Genomic DNA, 1,866 nt, shown 5'->3' with positions numbered 1-1,866 from the left:
TTTTTAGGGGATTGGCTCTAGGAATAGCTCTTACGGTATACGGTAGAGAAGAAGGAGCAGATACCTTGATTGAGCAGATGACTAGAGATCAGGATCCTATCATTCGTTACGGTGGGATGTATGCATTGGCATTGGCTTACAGTGGAACTGCAAACAACAAGGCAATTCGACAATTGCTGCACTTTGCTGTATCTGATGTCAGTGATGATGTTAGGAGAACCGCTGTTCTGGCACTTGGATTTGTCTTGTACTCTGATCCAGAGCAGGTTAGTTTCTGATGCTCCTTCACTTGCGACCACTAACTTCCATTTCTTTATTACTTCCAGTACTTTTGTGTTCGCTTACTAATGGATTCTGATGATTTTATTTTTTTTAATTGTAGACTCCCCGTATTGTATCTCTACTCTCCGAGTCGTACAATCCACATGTTCGCTATGGTGCGGCTCTTGCAGTGGGTATTTCTTGCGCAGGCACTGGCCTCAGCGAAGCGATATCCTTGTTGGAGCCACTTACATCAGATGTTGTTGACTTTGTTCGTCAAGGTGCTTTGATTGCAATGGCCATGGTGATGGTTCAAATTAGTGAAGCAAGTGATTCTCGTGTTGGAGCATTTAGGTTAGTATAAATCTGTGTTCTTCAGCATTAAAAGGCAGAGAATATCTTGGGAGACTGAGATTTTTTTTATTTTTGTAGGCGCCAACTTGAGAAGATCATACTCGACAAGCACGAAGATACAATGAGCAAGATGGGAGCAATTTTGGCCTCTGGTATCCTCGATGCTGGTGGTAGGAACGTTACTATTAGACTTCTCTCTAAGACCAAACATGACAAAGTCACTGCTGTTATTGGCCTTGCGGTCTTCAGCCAATTTTGGTACTGGTACCCACTGATCTATTTCATTAGTTTGGCCTTCTCACCAACCGCTTTCATCGGTTTGAACTACGACCTTAAAGTCCCAAAGTTTGAGTTCATGTCACATGCAAAACCATCTTTGTTTGAGTATCCAAAACCTACCACGGTTCCTACAGCCAATACCGCCGTCAAACTCCCGACTGCTGTTCTCTCAACCTCAGTTAAAGCCAAAGCTAGGGCTAAGAAAGACGCAGAGCAGAAAGCTATTGCTGAAAAAACATCCGGTGCGGAAAAGTCCGTCAGTGAAAGTGGATCTGGAAAAGGAAAAGCATCAACTGAGAAGGAAGGAGACTCTATGCAGGTAATGTTATCAGTTTCTAGTCTCTTCTAATAGCTTCTGTAATTGATTGCCAGATTAGTCTCATAATCACTAGACATCAGATGTTGTCCTTTTTTGTTACACACGTTAGGCATCAGATGAATTCTATAGAGTTGTTTAATCTGAGTTTCAGTTTTAAGATCAATTTGGATAGTTATGGTATTAGTTTCAGGTTTGGGTTTTGAGATGTAGTTTTTTGGCAGTTCAGTTTATTCGGACTGTACATCCCTACATTTCTGTCTCTTTCGAGTCTTTATTTTGTGTTTGGACCAGCTGTGTTTTGAAAGTCTTGTCTCCATGAACTGTCAGGTCGACAGCACAGCAACAGTCGAGAAGAAAGCTGCTGAGCCAGAGCCAGCGTTTGAGATTTTAGTGAACCCAGCTCGAGTAGTCCCAGCTCAAGAGAAATACATAAAGTTACTTGAAGACAGCAGATACGTACCAGTGAAGCTAGCTCCATCAGGTTTCGTTCTTCTCAAAGACTTGCGTCAACACGAGCCAGAGGTTCTCTCCCTGACCGATGCACCAACTTCAACAGCTTCTCCTGCAACCGGTGCAGCAGCAGCTGCACAAGGAACCACTGCCTCGGCTATGGCCGTAGATGACGAGCCACAACCTCCACAAGCCTTTGATTA

The 1,866-nt window shown here is 43.4% G+C and overlaps 1 protein-coding gene across 1 annotated transcript in view; it reads left to right on the top strand.

Moving 5' to 3' along the window:
* Positions 1-1,864, top strand: part of LOC104704254 (26S proteasome non-ATPase regulatory subunit 1 homolog A-like) — a gene marked incomplete at its 3' end in the record, with an annotated part of 6,105 nt that extends 4,241 nt beyond the window's left edge. The window contains exons 11-13 of the mRNA XM_010420370.2: positions 383-615; positions 694-1,213; positions 1,541-1,864. Coding sequence (XP_010418672.1) covers positions 383-615; positions 694-1,213; positions 1,541-1,864 — 1,077 coding nt within the window. The remainder of the gene's footprint in view (positions 1-382; positions 616-693; positions 1,214-1,540) is intronic.

Source organism: Camelina sativa, chromosome 7 (assembly GCF_000633955.1).
Source record: "Camelina sativa cultivar DH55 chromosome 7, Cs, whole genome shotgun sequence".
NCBI classification, from domain to species: Eukaryota; Viridiplantae; Streptophyta; class Magnoliopsida; order Brassicales; family Brassicaceae; genus Camelina; species Camelina sativa.
The sequence above is the reverse complement of the archived record's forward strand: the minus strand, read 5'-3'. Positions and strand labels throughout refer to the sequence as shown.